Source organism: Plasmodium cynomolgi, chromosome 14 (genome assembly GCF_000321355.1).
Source record: "Plasmodium cynomolgi strain B DNA, chromosome 14, whole genome shotgun sequence".
Lineage (NCBI taxonomy): Eukaryota > Apicomplexa > Aconoidasida > Haemosporida > Plasmodiidae > Plasmodium > Plasmodium cynomolgi.
Genome location: NC_020407.1, coordinates 376,638 through 397,854, shown reverse-complemented (window position 1 = coordinate 397,854; position 21,217 = coordinate 376,638). Strand labels below are relative to the sequence as shown.

Genomic DNA, 21,217 nt, shown 5'->3' with positions numbered 1-21,217 from the left:
CCCTTAGCTCGACAGCAAAATTGGCACATGGAAATGTACAAATTGAAACCCACCTTGAACTTGTGTAATATAATCTTCTTTGGTGAACGATTGAACGAAACTCCGCGTGGCGTTTCGCATAACCGTTTGGGTTTCCTCTGTTTTTTTCGCCCTTATTATACCTTTTTTTGGCGCATATTTATTACGTTTTTTTGTCGCTTATCATACGTTTTTTTTTTCGCCATTTCGCGCTTGTTTATGTTTTTCTAGTTTTGTTCAAGTTCGTTTGGGAAGATAGCTTTCTCGTGTAACCCTCATTTTTTTTTATTTTTTATTTTTTGAAGTATAATGTACCCCTCGTAAAGCAGCAAAGCGGATATTCTCCAAAAAATTAACGCTTGCGAAATGCATCATTCGTGTAAACATTTTGTTCAGCAACGAGTATTGCAATTGCGAGGGTGTGGCCATGCTACCACACTATCGTTAGTACATGCGTACCCCATTTGAAGGACAAAACGAGCGTTATGTTTGACCCTGAGAATAAGGGACAATGCTGGGGTGGAGAACAAAAATAAAATGCGCCCCGCTTTTTTTTTTTTTTTATGACTATTCTGTTTATACCTCATATCCCCCTTGGCAGAGTGGTGCATCCGTGTTGTGTAGGAAAAAGGCACAAAAGGGTTTAACCACTCAGGGAGGGGTAATTTGCAGATACACGAAGAAGCTATACATTGCAGAGGGTTCACATGTGTAGTGATATTTTGCGAACTTTTGCGTGGAGGCTACTCACACATGGAACAAAGGGATTTCCCCATCCCTACGTTCGCTTGCGCATGAAGATATTCACATACACCTCTGTTTGCACACTCATTACATGCGCAGAACCAAAATTGTGACATTATAGAAGCGCACACAGTTCAGTTTGTCCTTGCCTCGAGAGAAGCCAACGGACAGATGCCAACGGATAGATGTCAAAATGATTCCCAAAGAAATGGGAACAAAAAATATGAGAAAAGCAAAATTACTAATAAGCAAAATTGGAAGCACAAAAAAAATTTACCTAAAATGCTGGATGATAAATACGTACAAATGTTAATATCGAAAAATGTAAAAGCAAAAAATAGGGTAGACAAAAAAGGTGAAGCTTGGGAAGAAAAGGGGAAAACAAACAAGTATATTCTACACCTGCAGAAGCTATACAAAGAGTTCAAGTTCGAGGAATGCTTAAATTATGGATTAGAAAATATCGAAAAATTAAAAAAAAAAAATTATGTAGGAAAAATTGAATTCTTAAAGATAATAGGAAATGTTTATTTTTATTTAGAAAATTATAAGTACAGCTCCCTTACGTATATTTTGTTGTCCAAATATTTGAACAAAGTCTCCGATGGATATAAAGTAGAAATCTGTTACAATGCTGGGGTTGTGTTTATAAGATATTTCATGCAGAGCAATGACATTAGTTACTACTTGAATGCCAAAACGTCATTTCATTGTTCGATGTTGTATAATGAAAAAGGCAGTAAACACTTTAATCCAACGATTTATGAAAACACTGTGGGAATACTCAGGCGACATTTCCCCTTAGGCGTAAAGGAACAGACGAAGGAGGTGGACGATCAGAATAGCCTTTTTGCTAATTCGTCTTATGAGAATATTTTTTTGGAGAGCTGTACAGATTTGACTGCTTCGTCCGATGAGAAGGATGAAGCGGTGGAGCGAGAAGCGAAGGACTCCCAAGTGGAAGACCCTCAGACAAAGGAGTTCTTTTCCCTTGCGGAGTCCAAATCGTGCACACATAAAAGCGAGACGCACAAGTGGGATGGGGATGCCAAAGGGGGGAAAGGAAAAAACCAGGAGGGTGAAGAGGACGTCTATTTTGACTCGAACAATACAGAAACGTTTTCGATTTATGACGACAGTGTTGACATGCGAAATTTCGTCTTAAGGAAAAGTGACGCCCTGGCGAAGCTGGAGGAGGAAGCCGCTTTGCTTGATGAGAAAAAGGCCGCTCTGCCTGAGGAGAAAAAGGCCGCTCTGTCGAAGGAGGAAAAGTCGCCCAATGGGAGAAGCACGCCAAAAATACAGCTGAAAGAAGATAGACAAGACCAAACGGTTTTGTCGGACCATAACTTGGTGAACGTATCAAATGAGGAAAGCAATATGACCAACAATTTTTGCAATAATTTGAAGAACATATTATTTAGAAATCCCGTAAACAGCTTCTTAAAAAATTCTCCCCCCTCAATTGTAAAAAGCAAATCCACCAGTTTTTTAAAAAGCACTCCTGGAGGTATCTTAAAGAGTGCTTCCCACAACATTTTGAAAAAATCGACTGACACCATCATTAGCAATTCTCCCGTGAATTTTGTCTCTCATTCTACGGGGAATATTCTGAGGAGTGCCTCTAGCAATTTTTTTAATCACACCCCGGGAGGAAGCGCTTTTGTTGGTTCGCCAATGGGCATGGTGAGACGCAGCGAAGGCAACATAGTGAGATGCAGCGAAGGCAACTCTGTGAACAACGGCTCCCCCCAATTTTTGACCAAACATTCGCCCTGCAATTTCCCCCCCAACACGCCCCACTTCTTACCAAGCCATTCTACCCCGAACGTTGTGAGCAACTCGCCCATCAGTTTTGGGAATATCCAGCGCAGCTCTTTCACAAGTAAATCACCCTCCAATTTTGCGAATAACCAGCTGAGCGTCCTGAAGAACAACGCCTCGCCAATTTTTGGAAACAGTGTCTCCTACAAGCGATTGTCGCAACAAAAGAGCATCATAAAATGTATGCAAAGGAGTACAGATGAAAGGATCGATCAGGAAGGTCCTAAGACGCCGTCTAATTCGAACGAGTGTAGAGCTTTTGACTTTATTCCACCAATTGAAAATGATTCATTGCAACATAAAAGGAGAAAGACTAATGAGGAGACTCCTCTTTCTCGTTCTTGTGAAAATAGTGTCGGAGTGGGTAGCGATATTTTTCTCTGGGCGAAGGATAATAAAATGTGCACTTTTGATTACTGCAGTGTTCAGGAGAAGGAAGAAATAAGTGACAGCGTTGGATATGGTGCAAAGGGGGATGTGCTGATGGACAAAGCGAAGAGTGGCAACCTAAGGGAGGAAGAACAGGAGGGAAAGTTGCAGAGGGGTAGGACGAGAAGGGTTAAAGCGGAGAAGGACGCGATGGAAGAAGGAGAAGTGGGAGAGGGGCAGATCCAAAATGACACGATCAAACGGGGGAAGCCCAAAAGGGAGAAGCCCAAAAGGGATAAAGACAAAAAAGGAAAGGCAGGGAAAGCCAAAGCAAGAAGACCGAGTGCCCTGTTCGATGAACTCTTTTCAAATGAATCCTTCAATGGATCCATTCTTAGCAAGGTAAGGAGAGCATGCAAAGAATATCAGTCCCGTTTAATCAGTGAATATTATCACATTTACCACTTGAAAAACAAGAAAAAAAAAGCGAAACAAATTATAAAACGGAAAAGAATTGCGGATTTGTTTCATGATATATATGAAATATGTAAAAAGAACAAGCACGAGTTTTTCATGAAATTTGTTGATCAAGAGACGCGTAGAAAGGGGGTGTCAGACGGAAGTATATCTCGACAGGGACGAGTGAGGAAGCGAATTCTTACGAATGATAAGGGGATTCGCAGTCGGGAAGAGATAGAATGCTGCACGGGTGAAGTTAGCCCCCATGAGTGTAACGCAAATTTGAAGATGTTGGATAAAGGTGAAGTGAGTAGAGAAGGCACCAGGAAAGGCAGCCTTCTCATTCCTTTGGGAGCAGGTAGAGACCACTCGGTGAAGCAGGAGGAAAGGGGCGACGCGCCTCATAGTCTACGTAATTACGAAGGAGAGACGGTGGACCTTTTAGAAATGAATTGCGTGGAGAAAGGGGGGCACAAAAAGGAGCTCCAATATGAGCAAAGAAACGATGTGGAGAGGCAAAGCACATCCCCCTTCTTCGACTTGTCCCGCTTTGTCAATCTGTACAGTGAGATCAGGAGTAGCCGCAACTACACGCGCGGAGAGAAGTATGAAAAGGAAAAAAAAGAGATCGAAGAAGTGATCATCCTAAGTATTAACAAAATAAATAAAAAAAGAATCAGAGATAAAGTAAAGAAATTAAGTTCGTACAACAATTCGATCCTATCCAACATTGGCGACAAGTATATTGATGACATGGACGAATTATTTCTTATAAAAAATTATGAAAAAATTTTAAAAAGCATCAAACGAAATGACAGCATAAGGCATATTTATTATTTATATGAAAATATGTATGCCATAGATAAATTCGATCATATTAATGGGAGTAATTTTTTTAACATTTCTCATTTTATTATCGACATTTTGTTGTTGAAACAGATAAAACAGAAGGATTATTTGAAGAAAAAAATGCACAAAATGAAGTACTCTTACCATAATTTTTATGCCATTTATGACGGCGCTGATAGCGGCGCCCTTTTTAAGGACATCCTAAGGAACCTGTTTAATCCCCCCATTAAAGACACCGTCAAGGGGGACCCTAAAACGTTGTCAACTCGTATTATGTGTACAAAGCACCCACAGGTGGGCCTCAATTTTTTGCCTTTCATTTTTAAAGATAAAAGAAAAGAGGCTGACTTGAACGAACAGAATGATCCGTACATTAACGTCAAATTCAGTTCGACCACCACTGTTAATAACAGCGACACAAATTCGTACACAAATCAGAAGAAGGAGGAACTCCTGGGGGAGAGGATGAATGAGGTGTTGTCCGGTGAAAGACACAACAGTGAGCAAGTGAGTGGCGGCGGGACGAACTCGTGTTTGTTTTTAAAAAACAATTCCAGCGCAGTGGTGAAGGAGAGCGGCGCGAAGGAAGAGGACGTGAAGGAAGAGGACGTGAAGGAAGATGACGCGAAGGATAACGACGTGAAGGAAGAGGACGCAAAGGAAGACGACACGAAGGAAGACGACATGAAGAGTGGCACAGGCGACACGAGTGATACGACAGATAGGAATAAACTAATTTTGCGTGATATCTTCAGCACGTCGAGCAGTAGCCAGCATGGCGAATCCAACGCGAATAGCATAGTCTGCATGACGCGCGCATTAAAGTGCGAAACGGAAAAGCTGTACCTCGAAATGGGTAAGGAAGACGAGGAAATTTTGGACGTAGAAAAATTTTACGAACACATGAATTTGTCAAATGCGAGTAGTGACGAAGGTAGGGCCAAGGCGGAAGAGATTGTCCTGATGCTCTTTTATCACTACTGTGGTGAGGGGTGTGGAGGCGACTCTAGCGTCAGTAGCGACCGCAAAGTAAGTGACGATCGGAGAGACAGTAGCGACCGCAAAGTAAATGGTGAGCGCGTTGCTGAGTGCACCATAAGAAGGGCCCTGTTTAAAATATTTTTCTTCTTCACAAGCAACGGCATAATTAATAAAAAAAATTTGCAAGAGTACGTCACCTTTTTGCGGCTGTACCAGTTTTATCTGGCCAGTATTAAGTGCGACCCTTTCATCTACTTCTACCACAACATTGAAAAGGACTCCGAGAAAATAGTGAACTCCATGAAGGGGAAAGAGGTAGTGCACCAAGATTTTACGTCCTCCATCATGTTCGATAATTACCTAAATGTGATTCACTGCCATTTGTACATGCTAAAATTGTTGCACAAGTCTTACCTGAATAAGTTGAAGAGGAAATACACATACGATAAAGTAAATTTAGAATCTATGATTAATCACACTTTTAGCATATTAAATTGCCTCCTAATTAAGTACAGTTATGATGAAGAGTGTAGGGTGGTGAGACGGCGTGTGGTATTTTTATTTTTGAAGTTCCTTTATCTGAACTCGAAATATTATTTTAAAAATGTAACTTTTTTTTGGATAAGTATGACATAAACTATTTGGTTAAAAGCGAAACTGGCAATTTTTGTAAAGTAAATGAGGATATGGGGCGTATCAATTCGATTTATAAGAACGCCCGGAGAAGGGGGCCAAGAGGAAAGGGGCACAGGAAGGGTGAAGCACACGAAGGGCACAAAGAAATGGGTGAAGAGAATGTTGTGGAAGAAGGACTGCTAAGGAAACGGCCATACGAACATGAGGAGCAGAAGGGAGATCTACACAGTGGTCAAGCAAATGCAAAACAGGGACAGCTTCCTAGGGAGGGAGAGAAACAAAGGAGTAGCGAAGAGGATGGCATATTGGATAATCAGGGAGATGCTAATGAAGAGGACCATCATCACTGTGATGAGGAAAGAGTACCTGGAGAAGAGGAACCTCTCTATGAGGGAATAGCACTTACAGAGGAAGCACAAGAAAGAGGTCGAAAATGCAAAGAGACATTGGGGGAAAACAGAGAAAACCAAGGAAATAAGAAGGATCCATTTGTGGATAAAAAGGAATGGAGAAACGAATTCGTATCAAAAAAAGGACAACTCAAAAAAAGAAAAAGTACAACCCACAATTCTTCTGTCAGCAATATGAAGAAATTTAAAAATGTATTTACAAAGTTGGATCAAAATGTGAATATAGCCTTTTCTTCTTTTTTGAAATGCTACCATAAATGCTTTTTTATACTAAACTTGCGATTATACGAAAATGACATGTTCAGAAGAATTGTGTGGAAGGTAGCCCAGCGAATTGTAAGATATTGTAACGATCTTTATACCATTTTAAAAATAAAAAATACCAATAAACAGGAGCTACAATTATGTGTTTGACGAAATTAATCACAGTTTGTACAGTAAGAACATTTTTTTGAAGCCTTCCTTTTTTAAGGTCCTAAGAGAAGATAATTACGTTAAGAGGATTTACAGTGTGCATAAAAATTATATAGAAAAGGAGGGGCGAAGTCGAGTAGCTTGTCATGGCATTGCGGACGTAGAACAGAACGACGTATTGAACATACTAATCACGTTTGCCAAGTTGAACAGGGGAGGGTGCCAAAGGGAAAAGATGAATAAAAAAAACGATTCATCTTCCTGGTACACTCGTATAAGTATATAAAAAAATGCATTTGCAAAGAACTGAAAGAAAATAGCATCCTAAGTTTATACAAGAAGGCGAAACAGCGGGATGAAAATTTCAGCCAAAGCATTGATTATCTCCATTCCCTGTTTGACACAAGACTTTGCATGTTGTCTCTTGATTTCGAGCTGCAAAATATTATTATTGAATTTTTAAATCGCTGCATGGAGTTTATCAAGGAATATTATCAGGAACAGGACCCCCGGTTTGTGATAATCAACAAAATGATGAATGTGTACAGCTGTGTTTTTTCTCTTTTTTATTTGCGTCTGAATTCCTTTTCCGAATTTCACACAAATAAATTGTCCAAAATTTTGGGGATTGAGAAGAATGTTTTTTCGTACGATGATCAGGCCACTTGGCATATGCTGAACGTTTTCAATTTTGTAAATTTTAGATACGGATGTTCCTACAGATTTCTGAACACCATTTTTACTTCCTTTCATGTGCTTGTTAATGTACTGGTGAAAATTGATGCCCACGTGGAGATGGACAGGAAGCGCATAGGGAGAGGGAGGTGTAAAGGGGGGACGCAGATCAGCTCAGCGAGAAACACACATGCCAATGTGACGCGACTTCCCAATTACGAACAAGTACAAAAAATCATTGAGCGAGAAAAAAGGAAGAAGGTGAGGAGTAAAGGAGTGCTACAGTCAGTAGGTGGAGTGCGTTTTGGAAAAGGAATTATTTACAAAATTGTAAACGAGGTGAAGAAAAAAGTTACCGTAAGTGGGAAACTCAAAATAAAAAATAGCATTTTGGAAAACATAATTGGGAAGAGGATGAATAGATATTTTGTCAACCCTTTGGGGGAGGAGGTGGGCATGAACAAATTGGAGCGACGAATGGGTGAAATGTGTGACGCAAAGCGGATGGAAGGAGTAGGAAGCGTGCTCAGCGGCACGTTCAGCAACCCATTGAGCAGCCCGTTCTGCGGCGCGGAGAAGGGTCTCCGCGGGGGATACTCTTCGGATCCCCTGTCAGCAATTCACACCAAGTCGCAGGTAGAAACGATCGCCGCCGCGGACAGGTGCGCAGCCAGCAAAAGCAAAATCGTTGTGATGGCCAAGGGAGGGGAGTTTCAAATGAGCCAGTTCAAATACGGCAGCCGAAACCAACGCATTTTACAGAGCTATGGAAAATTAAAAAAAATTAAAAAAAAATTGAAGAGAAAAATAAACAATGTGTGCTATTTTAAATACATTGCCGTGATAAACAAGAGTCAGAATAAGATTTACACGACGCTTAGTCGAACCTATGCGCATATTTTGTTCATACTTATATCAATTTTGCACATTGAAAATTACAACATTTTGCATTTAAGAAAGAACCATGATTTTTTCTTGAACAACGATATATACAACACGTACTATCTATTTTTGCACATCTCGAGCAGCATCATTTTGTTACTTTCGTCCGTGTTAAAAACGTACTTGCATTTTAATCCCTCTGTGAGGTTAGATAAAGAGGAGTTTACAGGGCCAAAGCTAGGTCAGACGAATGGCCTGATTGGCATCGCGAAGCGTGGGAAGAGCGTACCAAGTGTCAGGGATGAAGATGGTATGGCCATCGAAATGGCAAGTGAAGAAGGGGGGTACAGTTCGAGGCAGCATCATTTATCACAAGACGGATCAGCCAGCAGTAAGCGGAGCAGTAGGCGGAGCAGTGCTAGTATGAGCAACCACACAAGTGACGATAACGATGGGAAGTTCCGCATGGGCCAAAAGGAAGAGGAAAACACCAGGGGGTACCAAATTTATCTGCAAACTCTGCTGAACTTCAGCTCCATCAACGTTCTATTAATGTCCAAAAAGAAACACAATAAGAGGAACAAAATGAAGAAGAACAAATACATATTTATATTTTGCAATTTAATGGAAAATTTATTACAAAATAGTATGTTCTATGTGGACCTTTTTAACAACTGTAAAAATAGAGACGTGCTAGAAATGAACGATGTACTTTCGAAGCTAACGAAGCTGTGCAAGGAAAATAACATAATGAATGACTTCATGCAAATTAAGAAGGAACTAATTTATCATTCCCTATTTAAGTATATTCTTCAAGAGGAATATATTAGCCATTTTAACATGGACAAAAATGAACTGTACAACATGAATAAGTGTTCCTTGAATTTATTTTATTTTTCTTTAAACATTTTGTTAACCATTTTTAACACTGACATTTCGATCCATTTAGAAAGGAGTCTACATAACATTCACTATTTTTATCACGACAATTTGTATTATGAATTGATTTTAAATAATGTCAAGCGGACTGTTCGTTACATTAGAGAGAGTTCCAAGTCGTCCTTTAACTGTATCTTTGCATGTGTGCTGTACTACTTGTCTAGATGGAAGAAGGGAGGCGGGAAAATGCTAAAGGGAAAAAACAGTGAGGAGAAAAATATCTTCCTCAGGAGAAACACTTCCAATCAGAGGTTTGCCTCTTCCTACAATATGGAAGAGGTAAAGGGAAGCCTCTTTTTTAATTTGTTCTCCAAGGAAGAATGCACAAATGATGCTATGCTAACAGGCAGTGTTAATAATTGTTGGAAGGACAAGGAGGATAGTCACCCAAAATGCTATAATCACCCAGGTGAAGCTTCATACGGCATTTTTAAGACGCATGAAGGGATAACCCCTGGGAATGACAAACAGGTTGAAAAAGAGGTTGAAAAAGAGGTTGAAAAACAGGCTGAAAAACAGGATGAAAAAGAGGTTGAAAAAGAGGTTGAAAAAGAGGATGAAAAAGAGGTTGAAAAAGAGGTTGAAAAAGAGGATGAAAAAGAGGTTGAAAAAGTGGTTGAAAAACAGGATGAAAAACAGGCTGAAAAACAGGATGAAAAGCAGGCAGAAGAGCAGGCTGAAAAACAGGCTGAAAAACGGGCTGAAAAACAGACCACCCACTTGAAGGCGCAGCAAAGGAACGAAAGAAAAATCATCAGCAAAATTGTGTACGACATGATAAACCCCTATGTGGACATAAAGCACATCAAGGTGCATAACAAAATTTACAGAAACAACCACACGATTAATAGCCTTATTAACATTTGCTTTTCATTTTTGTTTAACAATTTCCTATTTTTGAAGCCTGTTTATCCCTTCGACATCGTTTCAAAGGAGAAGAGTGAAAACGAATCATGCGGAAAGAAAATAAGAACGACAAATTACACGCTTGACATATTTAGCATGAAAATGAGTGACATAAAGGCTGTGGAATTATTCCTCTCGCTGTACATTCACAAGTACATGCAGAGCATATGTCTAGATGTGAAGAAGTTGGTTGATTATAATACTTATATGAATCAGTTTTTTTGGGTGTCCAACAGGAGGAGCGTGAGTGTCTCTTTCCCCAGCAGTGACTACGCGTATTTGAACTACGCCTCGCGCAATGTGTACTACACGTTTAATGACTACAACGTTCTTCAGTTTTTGATAAATTTTAAGAGGTCCAAAAGCGAGGGAAAGGTAACCTTTTGCGGAAAGGGCAACGTCAGTTGGGCGCGTCCCCATCGGCACATATCTGCCCAGACAGCGTGTTGTTTTAGCTGATCGGTTTGTCGTATCTCCCAATGGACACTTCTTTCTATCGCATTTCTTTTTACCGCTTCTCTCGTTACCACTTCTCCCTTCACCGCTTCTCCCTTCACCGCTTTTCTGATTACTCCATTTCGTTGCCGCCTCCCCTCCTCAGGAATTCATGATGTCCTTCGTGAAAGTGTTCGAACGGATGATCTCACTGGACGACGAAACAAGCGCAGATTACACGGACCCCCTGACGTACAACGTCTACTTGGATTACCTGAAGGACCTGTTCCTGAATGACGACTACTACTATGTGTGCTTTTATGAGTACATAAAGAATGTGTACCTGGAGGACAACGAGGGGGGGTTCCAAATTGAGAACTTCGATTGTTACATAAAGGAGCTTAATGAGATAAACCCGTACAAAATAAAAGAAGAAATGAAGAGAAAATTTGATGAATATGTGCAGAAAAATTATCTACTTTTGACTGTAAGGAGGAGCAGAAGAAGAAGAAGCGAAAGAGGAAAAAGAAGAAAAGGAAGAAAAAGAAGAAAAACTACTCCTTGCGATGATTATACGCACCAAGATGGTAAAGGCACAGGAGACGTACAGAAATTAACCATCCAAGGTGAGGAAAAAATCAAAATTGTTCTGAACAATAACCCCTACCACTTCAAAAACGTATACAGGGCGTACAAAAACCGGCTGTTCAACCTTGTAAACAAAAAAAGCATTGACTATCTGGAATTAATAAAAGTGCTAAATAAAAAACAGTACAATCATTTTAGCAACATGTTTTATTCCTCGTTCATTCACATTTTGAGCGAAGTGAAGTATGATTATAATAAGCAATACAATTTTAATATAGCAAAAATTATGGACAAATTAAACATTGGATTAAAGGCATCTTTTTATAACAATAAAAATGTAATTTTGTACTACTATACATTTCAGCAATATTTTCATTTGTACAAATTTTTAGAAGATAAATATTTTTCTGAATTTGTCCTCCCAGAATATATATTATTAAATATTACCTCCAGATTTGTTAATAATTTTTTGTACAATTCAAATTTGTATCGAATTTATTGCTTTTTGAAATTTTTGTATATTCGAAATGTGCTGAAGCATACGGACATTTTGTTGAATTTTTTGCTTTACGTTTATTATAAATATTTCCATTATCATTATAGGGGGAAAGATGAATTTTCTCATCATTTTATTGATTTATTTTTGAGCATTCATGAGGAATCGTATAACAACAGCTTGCTGGTCACCGAGCTTAAGGCGAAGGAGAGCTGTGTGGAGAACAGCCTACTAGGCAGAGGAAACCTTCTGGCGAAAAATCCACTGGTAGGGGAAATCCCCTTTGTTGCCTCAGCCAAAGAGGGACAATATGGAGACGAGATAGACAGAGAAGGGGCAAAGTGTGATGGGACAAACAACGAAATAATCGAAGCAGACGAAATGTACAACGATGATAATCACGAACTTAAGGGGGGTAACCAAACACAGAGCGCATACCAAGAGATTAATAACTACCATCTGGTGTTGTCAAATTCGCAAAACAGATTTATACATCTTTTATTTTTTAAAATATTAACCAATTGTGTCAAGTCCAAAATTAATATCCTAAACGCGAAGAATCTCTTCAACAATCTGAACTTTTTCATTTCGTCCTACGTTAAGTACTCCCTCTTTTACACCTTTGAAGAAAAAAATAAACCCTTCATGGATGCCCTAAGGCATAAGTATTCTTTTTATAATTTCCAAGCGGTGAAGAAAAATTTGACATTTTACTTAAAAAATGTCTACCTTAAGAGGGACCTTTTTAACAGCGACATCTTGTCCTTCCTCAACATAGAGTGTGCCGTGGAGAGGCCTCATTCTAGGGAGGGGCTGTCCAAAAAAAATAAAAAAGATATGCGAACTTTGGTGCATCCCAATCGATTAACGACCAATTTGGTACCTCCCAAAATTTGGAGCATGTTCATGAAGGAGAACACTTTCCAGAGTCGCTACAAAGGTGCAGCGGATTGGAGTATCGGAATGACGAAACTGCCAATAGAAAAAGGACAATCGGTGACAAAGAGAAGGATGTGCATGGTGTTGAAGGGAGCAGTAAAAACGAAATGAATAAGAAGATAAAGTTACTCTCCGGGGAGGCATGTCCAATGCAGGGAGACACAGAAGCTAACTGCGAGGAAAACTATTGGGGCAATAATGTAGCGAAAATTTTGACAGACGCGGAAAACCAAATTGTTGGTGCACAAACCATTAGGGTAAAAAGGGAGGTGGAGGAAAAATACGCAAATGTGGAAAGAACCAACCAGGTAGATGCGTTCCAAAGTGAAAAAAAGGAGGAGCAAGAGGAGGAGGACGACGACGAGGAGGAAGACGAGAAGGAAGACGCGGAGGAGGATAAGGAGGAACAGCAGGGAGAGGAAGAAAAAAGCAATCCCCGTGAAGGAGAAGGCCCGAATGAACAAGTCTCCTGCTTGAACAGCCTGGAAGACGCGAAAAAGGGATCCCACACGAGGGAAGACCTCCTTGCGAACCAAATTAAAATAAAAAAAGAAGAACTGAGCGATGGGAATGATACTAAGGTGTCAATAGATTCGCTAACCAAAGCAGACGTGTTGCAAAAACAATTTTTTAAAAAAAGAAGTAGGAAAAAGATTTCAAAAAAGTACTATATCAACATCTTAAAGTTTTACTTAGCCAATAGGGCGCAAGAGTATGCTCTAAATTATGCGGAATGCCAGAAGCTGGAGGACAAATCGATTTACTTGGTGTTTTTATTTTTAGGAAAAATTTTTCAATTCCTTTTTAATTCACTCCTATCACAAAGCTGCCATCAGAGCGGTGAAGATCAAAATGACAATAAAAGAGAACGTGACATGAGGGCGGATGTGAAGGATGCGTCGGAATGGCCAGACAGCTCCTCTACGTATGAGAGTCTTCTTCTGTACTTTATGCTAATTACCATGTGTCATTACGCGGACAGCCTAATATTTCTGAGCGTTCACTTTTTGGACCTTAACCAAATCGGTTCCAAGCAAAGCGTCACACTGCAGGGTAACTCCCAGCAGAGCAGTTCTCAGAAGGGCACCCTGCAGCAACCCTGCCACGCGAATGACGAGAACGCGGCTTTGTCCGCCAAGGAAGAACTGAACACGTATAATCTGGCCGGTGAACAGGAAAGGAACGAACCTGGGGAAGGGAATCAAGAGGGCAACAAAAATAAAAACGAAACTTGCGATAGTGATATGAAAAAGCTAAATTATTGTGAGAAGTTACAAATTGAGAGAAGCCCCGGAAAACACGAAGACGGTAGGAACAACAATCGAAGTGGCTGTGAAAACCATTTCGAGAAAAAAAATTTTGTTTTGAAACCGTCGCTCATCAGCACGAGCAGTTATTATATGTGCAGAAATGAGGCAGTCTACATTATGAATGGAGATAAGGAAAGCACACAAATGATCATTCCGTTGTATAAATTGTTGGTGACTCGATTGAAAATTTGCTTGTATTATCCGAGATACTTTTTCCTGGCTTCACTTTTTAGCTACAAATACGACACAAGGTTGTCGGATGATCTGCTTAACCATGTGAAGGATCTAAATTTAAGTGAAGGTGTTAAATATTACACGTATGATGTGAATAATAATGGCAAAGGTTCTGGTTCTACACTTGATGGGGGCTGCAGTGGAGATGCTGCGAAAAGCTGCCGCATGGCGGAGGCACTGAACAGGGGCGAACAGGCTGACCATTTGGGGGATCACTCCGCGAGTGGCATAAACCGTGATGAGAGTAACGAGGGAGAGAATGAAGAAAATGGAGAAAATGAAGAAAATGGAGAAAATGGAGAAAATGGAGAAAATGAAAAAAATGGAGAAAATGAAAAAAATGAGGCAGGCGAAGCAAATGAGGCAAACGAAACAAACATTTCAAGGAAGATCAGTGACCCCCTCGACGAGGCCGACATGTTAGAGCATAACTCGAAGAAGAACTCAGGGACATATAACGGACATGCAAAAAATGGCACCCTCGCGCTTAGGAAGAAAAAACAAAGTTTCAATATGTGTGTGAATTATTACACCGATTATCACGAAAATGGGAACTCGAATAACTGCAGTTTTCCATCTCTTTACAATTCCTCCAACAGCATGGAATATGAAGATGCAAACACCGACATGGAGGTCGCCGAAGGAGGACAAAATGGAAGCAAGCACTTGAAGGAGAACAGCATTCGAAAGGATGTCACGGGTGAGGTGACGAAACAGGAGCAGAGGGACCATGTGGGAATTACCCCTCCGCATGACACGTATGAAAGAGAGCTGGACGAAAAGGATATGAACGAATTCAATTACGATGTACACAAATTAAAGGTGGTAATAAAAAACATCGAAATTAGGTACGAAGATGTCCTTAACGATATAGTCGAAGGTTTAAATTTCATTGCGGAGAATAAAAACTGCGGAAATTACAACTCACAAGCAGCTTACCATCTGTGCATCTACTATTTTATGAGAAAGAATTACGCAAGGTGTATTCATTACATGAAATTTTTCATCAGCAAAGGGAATTTTAAAATTTGGCAAAATGATTCCTTCAACCAGGACTACTACAATTTATATTGCAAAAGAGTCCAAAGGAGTGAATTTACCTTCATCAAATATTTCACCATTGTTCTTGAAGTTAGTAAAAACGTTTTGAAGAATGTCCTAAGCAAAATTTACGAAGAAATGTTGTGTGAAAATGGGATTGTGGTGGAGGGGAAGGGGTTCACGGGAGGTAACTTGCCCTGGGTGGATGACCCACTCCACGGGGATGACACATCCATCACGGATGACTTCCCCTGTGCTCATTTGGGAAAATTCCTAGTAGATGAAAAAGTTTTAGATTTATTTAAGGAAGAAAAGGAGGAAGATGCATCGTTTGAAACGCCAGTCAAAAAAGGGGACGAAAGAAAAACGGACGAACGCAAAGCGGAAGAAAGCAAAACGGAAGAAAGCAAAACGGAAGAAAGCAAAACGGATGAACACAAAACGGAAGAAAGCAAAACGGATGAACACAAAACGGAAGAAAGCAAAACGGATGGAAGCAAAACGGATGGAAGCAGGACAAAAGAGCCGAAAGAAACCAATGTAAATGAATATAAGAGCTCCCCCAATAAGGAAAACGCGATCGATATGAAGGAAAGGCCCATTCTGAACGGCATCACAAGTGATAAGAATGACCCTGCTGAGGTGGCAGAAAGGGAAGAAGTGGCAGAAAGGGTAGAAGTGGCAGAAAGGGCAGAAAGGGCAGAAACGGCAGAAGTGACAGAAACGGCAGAAGTGGCAGAAGTAGCAGAAGTGGCAGAAACGGCAGAAGCGGGCAATAGTGTGCCCAACCAAAAGAAGAACAAATTGAGCGAAATCGAAAATAAGTGGATATATTTAGGGTACGACCATTTGGACCACTTAAACGAAATTTACGACATATTAAAGATCCTGTTCGAAATTTACGTGTACATAGGTAAGACAATTAAAAGGTTTAACGACTACAAGGTGTTGGAAGAAGCAACCGTCATATATGGCTACAACATTTCAGTAATTAATGTTCTTTTCAAAATTATTACCGAACATTTATGCTTCCTTTTCGAAGTACTGTGTTATTTTACTCCACACATTTTGGTTTATCCAATCATTTTGTTATTCGCCAATGATGGGATGATGACTTGTACAGTCTCAGGGGGGAATTCTGAAAATGTGACGGAAACTCCTCCCAGGAGTACCACCCCGGTTAGCAGCAAATACGCGTATTTAAAACGAGCCGCAAATAATGAAGAGTTAATATGCAACAGTTCAAGTGCCTCACTAGATTTGAGAATATTTAAGCTATTCAGAGAATTCCTAGCGAATAAATCTGCCACCATGCCAGCCAATCTATCCACAAGGATGCACAGCGTCTTTCTGCTGACGTGTAAAAAGGTCTTGTATTACCAAAAGAGCGAACAGGACATAATTAAAAACTTAAGTTCGTATAGCAGGAAGGGGAACAAAAAAAAGAAGGAAAGTATAATAAAATTTGTGGACAACGCCCTTAACAACGGAAATAAAACAAACTTATCCGACTTTTTAAATTTATTTAAGAATGGAAAATTGCTTAACTGTACCAACTATTTGAACTGTGAAAATATTAAATTTTTAACGAGCAAGCTGAATTATAACTCCAGCTGTACAGATATGAATAAAAGTACGCAGCTAAATCATTTGGACAATAACAGTGTCGAGAAGGCAACCTCTCAGGTAGATAAAGAAAATACCATTTACACTGCCAACGATGTGGGGAATGACCTTCCAGCTGAAGTTAACACATCCATGTTGAGTAACAACGATTCTGTGGATGAACAGAGAAGCAAAGAATGGGTCCTTTATCATATAAAATTAAACAGCGATAAGCATATTTTCCTGTACGACGATTATGATATCTTTAACAATATAAAAACGAAAAATGAGGCATTAAATTGCGTTAACTCTATGTTATCGGATAAAAATTCTGCGACCAAAAAGGGAGAAACGTCTAACCTGAAGAAGCGGAAGGCCATGGATTCGACCATGACGGATGTGAAGAACTCCATACGAGAGCGAGATTTAAGGCGGCTGAATAGGGAAAAAAGCAAAGTTGTGTAGCCAAGGGGGGTGGAAAGCGAAAGAAGCGGAAGGGAGAGAACCGTTTTATATGACGTACCCCTACGGATGGCCCCAATGCGTGTTTTTTTTTTTTTTTCACCTCTGTTGTTACCTTATTACGAACGTTAGCTGGGGCCAAGTGCAATACAACGTCTGTAGCTGCATTTTTTTAAGAATGCCCCTGCACACCAAAGTTCGATTTCTTTTTTATACATACTCAGGACAAATGCATTTTTGTCAGTGGTAAGGACATTTGTGTAACCATATTTTTTTCATCACAATGAAACTTTCTAATATGACACTATAGAGAGTGTAAAAACTTTTGGATTTTCTCATCGCGGTGGGTGTGCCCTTCCCTTTTCGGTAACAATATGTTAGCCGTTTTGTATGCTTCCCCGTTAATAGCTCAAAGGAATGGCTTTTGACATATGCTCAATGAGGATAAACGCACCTTTTACGTTTCGCTTCACGTTTCGCTTGCACGTTTCGCTTGCACGTTTCGCTTGTACGTTTCGCTTTTCATTTGTGTGAGATATCCCCGGCGCGATTTGCGAAGAGGGGGGTACATTTCCGTTATGGATGGGGTCAAGCCTGGACGTGTCGTGAGGAGGGAAACGTCCGAAAAGTGCGTAAATTATTTACCGCCAGACATTTCACAAACCGCAGTAACAAATCATTTGACCCAATTTTGAGAGCAGCTGTTTTGGCAATCACTTTTTCAAGTGAACCACTGTGCTAGCAACTCAACTGCTAAATGAGCAATACAAAAATTTTACTTCTACTTTTCTTAGTTTTTTTGTTGAATATTTTAATTTAAAAAATCGGGTAAATGTAAAGTTAATATGTACACAACGTATATATGTATATATGTGTTCGCATATACCCATGTATATTTCTACTTGGGATGGAAAAAAAAAATATATGTATTTTTAACTCATTTTAATTAGTTCGTGTAGGAAGTCGTCATTTCGCAACATTTTTGCAAATTTGTTTTGCTCAAGTGTTCGTGAATTCGTCCCATGGTTCTTCTCGCATGAAAAAGGCTTTTTTTTTTTTCCCTTTACCATGTGGTTAAATACTGTAAGCTTTCATTGCACACCATTTATTCAATTTTTTTCCTAAAGGAGCAACCTTCTGTTAATTTGCATTTTCCACCCGTCGGTTGGCACAACATAATATTGCAGCTATAATGGGGAGAAAAAAAAAAAAAAAAAAAAAAAAAAAATCGCCACATGTGTGTGCATTTTAAATAAATTGTTCAAGCGATCGGCGTAGGGATCATTAAATGAATGTTAAGTGGAAAACAAAGAATGGTAAACACAGCATAATAAGCAGTTCATGGCAAAAACGGAAAAGGGGGAACCAGTATAAGTTGAACACTTGCCTATAGCGCCAAATCGACGTTGCGCAGGCGGTCATGCATACAGCCTGGGTAGCCATTTTTTTTTTTTTTTTTCCTTTTTTGGCTTACCTTCCACACAAAACAACATTTTGCGCATGGCTAAACAAGGTGGTGATTTGAAGACATCCTGGGCATTTTACATCCATAAAATAAGAATTGGGGCTTGGTATTAATCTTTTTAATTTATGTTTCTTGGCCTCTTCAGCTGGGTCACGATTTAACAGGTCGACATTCATTTTGAAATGTAAGAGTTTGATAGGTAGGAATTGTAGCCGGGGGGGAGGGTTCAAATTTGAAGCAGTTAATCCGTATAGCGTGTAAGTAAAATATTTGCACGTACTCTTACATATACATTTATTGTATAAACACTTGTTACGTAAAGATTTATTTACACTGTTGTTTGCATTTGCTATACACTCGTTTGTTAAATAAAAACGCAAAGGCTACTTTGAGTATAATGCCACGTTCTGGTACATACCATGGGTTAACTTATGGATGATTTGTTCAGCGAAATCACGCAAAATGAAATAATGTTTTTTTTTTCTATAAATTTATAGTCAACTTTTTCAATTTTTTTGTTTGATTAATTTTTCTACTTTTTTTTCTTTTTTTGGGGGAATATATAACAATGTTTTTATTACAATATAAAAAATAAAACTTTTAAACTGAATTTTTTTATTCCAAATGGGGTTAAAGCCGGTGATTATATATATATTTTTATTTGTTTGTTTTTTTGCGAAAGAAGGGGGAAAATGAATTAGGCCCTGATGAATGCACTTCATCCTATCACATATGCGTTCTTTATTATGCGCATATCTTTTCATTAAGCAGGGATAAAGTTTTGTACACGCTAGCATGTGAATATAAAAAACATATTGCATATTATTTTATAAGTACATAAATAAATAGAGGTGGAGGTGCCTTTCCTTTTTTTATAACAAATACAGAAGTTTTTTTTTTTTTTGCCATGTTAATTTTACGGGCGGAAATGTAACCTTTCTCGCGCGTGAAAAAAAAAAGCAAAAGGGTTCAGATTCAAGGGGGGCAATATGTAATGCGGCATATGGTGGTAAAAGGGAATGCTTTATTTGACAGAAGCGTTTCGCGATTCCGCAATGAAACCATGCCGCTTCACCGTTTCAACGCGTACCCACCAATCCATGAAGCTACAAAATTGCCGCTTTCCATTTCATATCACTCGATAAAACCGCTTAACCTCATAGATGTGAATATACTTTTTTTTTTTTTACAAAAAAGCGAATGCAAAATTTTGGCATTTAATAAAGTGGTGAATGGCGTGTTCGAACGCAGAGAATGGTGTGCTACACGCATTTGTCACATTTTTAAGCGATTCCGAAACGGCAAAAAACCTGACAGCTCGGAAAAGCAGTATCCAACTGGGCGTTAAAAAAAAAAAAATATTCTACACGAATGCAAATATATATGTGGATATATTTTAGCCTCTTTCACTGTTCCACTTGACTGGAAAAAAAAATAAAAGAGGGTCAGCCTGTGGCACGAAAAATTCATTCAAATTTAATACTGATATTTGAGGGGAGGAAAAAAAGAAGGAACCCACTATAAACGTTTTAATTAGTCCACTTAAGCGGGGATGTTTCACCATTTGGGGAAAACACCGCTTTGGATATTTGTTTTTCACCTCAGTATAAATTTTGTTCGCAGTTCTACGTTTCACTGTTGAAGAATTTTTTTTTTTCTTTTCGTGAAAGGCTTCCTTTTTTATGGAACAATTTTTAACACCTGTTGCAAATTTGTGTGTAATTTTTTTTTTTCCTTTTTACATTAAACATCCTGTTTAGGTACACGTTTCATGTGGCCTATTACACATGTATGCACAGGCAAGTGCATATGCGCTTACTTAATTTGTGTGGTGATGATTGGTCAGGAGCATCGCGCCGTGTGTTGCCAGTTTCAACGGCAAAGGGGTTATTTCAGTACGTGGCCCCAAAGTTCTCCTCGAAAAATCGAAAACGGATAAATTACTCAGCATAAATGTTAAATGCAAATGTTCACTTATTGTGAGCACATATATGGAGCGATTTTTTAGCCCCATCTAATCACATATTGGTAAACCATTCTTTGTTCTAAATTTTGACTTAATTTGTTTAAGCTGACACGGGTAAAAATGTAATTTTTGTGCAAATTTTCAATTGAAAAGGAATTTAATTTTACATTTCCGTGAAGGAAAACGGATGAGTTGAATCGTTGCCTTCTATTCACTTACTATATTATATACGTCATGGTGCTTTGGGGGGACCCCCCAAAAAAAAAAAAAAAAAAAAAAAGCATATGCCACAAAAACGGTTAACAATATTTTTGTAAGCTTTGAAAATTTTACAAATAAACCCCCCATGGGATGATATATATTTTACATATTTTCGGTAATGGAAAAGTCAGCACTACATAGAGTATTTTTTACCCACGTGAAGACTTGAATACGGCCTTTATTTTTTAAAAAAGTAGAACCTGCTTATATATATACATATATTGGTTCCGACGTGAATGTATGCATATAACGTATGCGCTTATGTATATACAAATTTTACGCACCGGAAAATGCTTCACCTCTGGCGCA

The 21,217-nt window shown here is 39.1% G+C and overlaps 2 protein-coding genes across 2 annotated transcripts; one reads left to right on the top strand and one right to left on the bottom strand.

Moving 5' to 3' along the window:
* The first annotated feature begins 1,044 nt into the window (after nt 1–1,044).
* Nucleotides 1,045–17,219, top strand: PCYB_141790 (hypothetical protein). The gene is made up of 8 exons (XM_004224650.1): nt 1,045–2,340; nt 2,680–5,880; nt 6,027–6,626; nt 6,763–6,879; nt 6,984–10,481; nt 10,708–12,675; nt 12,714–14,032; nt 14,108–17,219. Exons 3-6 carry the CDS (start codon nt 6,027–6,029, stop codon nt 12,673–12,675), a joined length of 6,183 nt encoding a protein of 2,060 aa, XP_004224698.1. The 5' UTR covers nt 1,045–2,340; nt 2,680–5,880; the 3' UTR covers nt 12,714–14,032; nt 14,108–17,219.
* Nucleotides 17,220–18,321: 1,102 nt separating this feature from the next.
* Nucleotides 18,322–18,857, bottom strand: PCYB_141780 (40S ribosomal protein S27; the record flags this gene model as incomplete). Its single annotated transcript, XM_004224649.1, has 2 exons — nt 18,322–18,403; nt 18,691–18,857. 2 exons carry the CDS (start codon nt 18,855–18,857, stop codon nt 18,322–18,324), a joined length of 249 nt encoding a protein of 82 aa, XP_004224697.1.
* Between the last annotated feature and the right edge of the window lie 2,360 nt (nt 18,858–21,217).

Coding starts and splice junctions, on each gene's coding strand:
- PCYB_141790 (XM_004224650.1), top strand. CDS start 6,027: ATGGGTGAAGAGAATGTTGTGGAAGAAGGACTGCTAAGGAAACGGCCA. Junction 6,880..6,983: donor CGGACGTAGAACAGAACGAC/GTATTGAACATA, acceptor CACTCGTATAAG/TATATAAAAAAATGCATTTG. Junction 10,482..10,707: donor GGTCCAAAAGCGAGGGAAAG/GTAACCTTTTGC, acceptor TCCCCTCCTCAG/GAATTCATGATGTCCTTCGT.